The sequence below is a fragment of the Morus notabilis genome, unplaced genomic scaffold (assembly GCF_000414095.1).
Source record: "Morus notabilis unplaced genomic scaffold, ASM41409v2 C11417696, whole genome shotgun sequence".
NCBI lineage: Eukaryota > Viridiplantae > Streptophyta > Magnoliopsida > Rosales > Moraceae > Morus > Morus notabilis.
The window spans coordinates 1-1,488 of NW_010387091.1; the positions used below are offsets into that span (position 1 = coordinate 1).

The window sequence follows — 1,488 nt, forward strand, 5'->3', positions numbered from 1 at the left end:
TGATGATAATTGTTAGCAATTTGTCCGCCATTTGTCCTCATTTAATTTTTCTGTTATGCCAACTGTATATGATATTCTAGAAGAAGTTTGTTAGCTATTCTGAGGCCAAGCACTCGTCTATATGTAATCCTGGTGTACTTGCTTTTAATCAGAGCAATGAGAATATTTTCTTTCTTCTCCATTTCTTTTTCCTAATATGGTATCAAAGTATTTTCCTTCTTCTTCGTTTTGTTCTTCTTTTCTTCTATCCATTTCTGAGTGTGGCTAGTGGTGGTGGTTAGCAAAATCCTCATAATAATAACAATAATAATAACAACAACTGTTTCCAGCCTCTTACTTCTCCATCTTCCTTCACTACCTTATCCACGCATGATTCTTCTACCATGGATAATATCAACAGTCCTTTTTTTCTTCATAGTGGTGATCATCCTGGCCTGGCCCTTGTTTCCCATATTCTCACTGGGCCTAACTATAATACTTGGAGTCGTGCCATGCTTATGGCTCTTAATGCCAAAAATAAGCTTAGTTTTGTTGATGATACTCTTTTGCAACCACATTCAGGGGATCCCTCTTCTGGTGTTTGGTCTAGATGTAATAGTATGATCACATCTTGGCTCCTCAATGCCGTCTCTAAAGAAATAGATGATATCCTTCTGTACCTTGACAGTGCTCAAGTTGTTTGGTCTGATCTGCACGATCGGTTTCATCAGAGCAACGCCCCACTCATCTTCCCAATTAAGCAACAATTACATGGCCTTCCTCAAGGAACCCTTGATGTCAACACTTACTATACTCGGTTGAAGATTCTTTGGGATGAGCTCAAACATTTCCTGCCCGTTCCTGTTTGTCAATGTGGAGGTATGAACGCATGGATGGATTATCAAGAACAAGAGTATGTGATGCAGTTTTTGATGGGTCTCAACGAATTCTATGCTAGAATGCGTGGTCAGATTTTGATGCTCGATCATTTGCCCTTTGTTTCGAAGATGTTCAATCTTGTCATTCAAGAAGAACGACAACGCTCCATTAGCCCTAGTTCTCTGGCTCTTGCTAATTATTTGGCCTTTAATGTTTCATCCTCTCCCCCTATTCTTCCCACTCTGGCCATCGTTGCCGCCACTTCTTTTTCTCCGAGCAAGACGAAGTGTGATCGCCCCATCTGTTCCCATTGTGGGGTTACAGGCCGCACGGTAGATCCTTGTATAAGCTTCATGATTTCTCACCGGGTTACAAGCCCATGCCTAAGACTCCACAAGCCCAACAAGTTCAGCGGGCCTAGCACTCCTTTCAATCCACGACCTATCTTGTCTCCAAGATCCTTTTGTACTCTCCATCGCCTATAACATACCCTCCACTGTCTACAGCCGCGACAACCATGAGACCATCTCCACCACCTAGTTCACTCACCACTGATCAAGTTCAACAGCTCATTGTGATACGATAGGTGCAGCACAAGAGGCACAATCGGCTTACGGAGCACAAGGGCAA

General features: G+C 42.7%; 1 protein-coding gene across 1 annotated transcript; it reads left to right on the forward strand.

Moving 5' to 3' along the window:
* Nucleotides 1-383: 383 nt before the first annotated feature.
* Nucleotides 384-1,190, forward strand: LOC112095167 (the record flags this gene model as incomplete). The annotated part of the gene is made up of 1 exon (XM_024176848.1): nt 384-1,190. A coding segment is annotated over exon 1 (807 nt), but the record flags the coding sequence as incomplete, so codon positions are not given.
* Nucleotides 1,191-1,488: the final 298 nt, after the last annotated feature.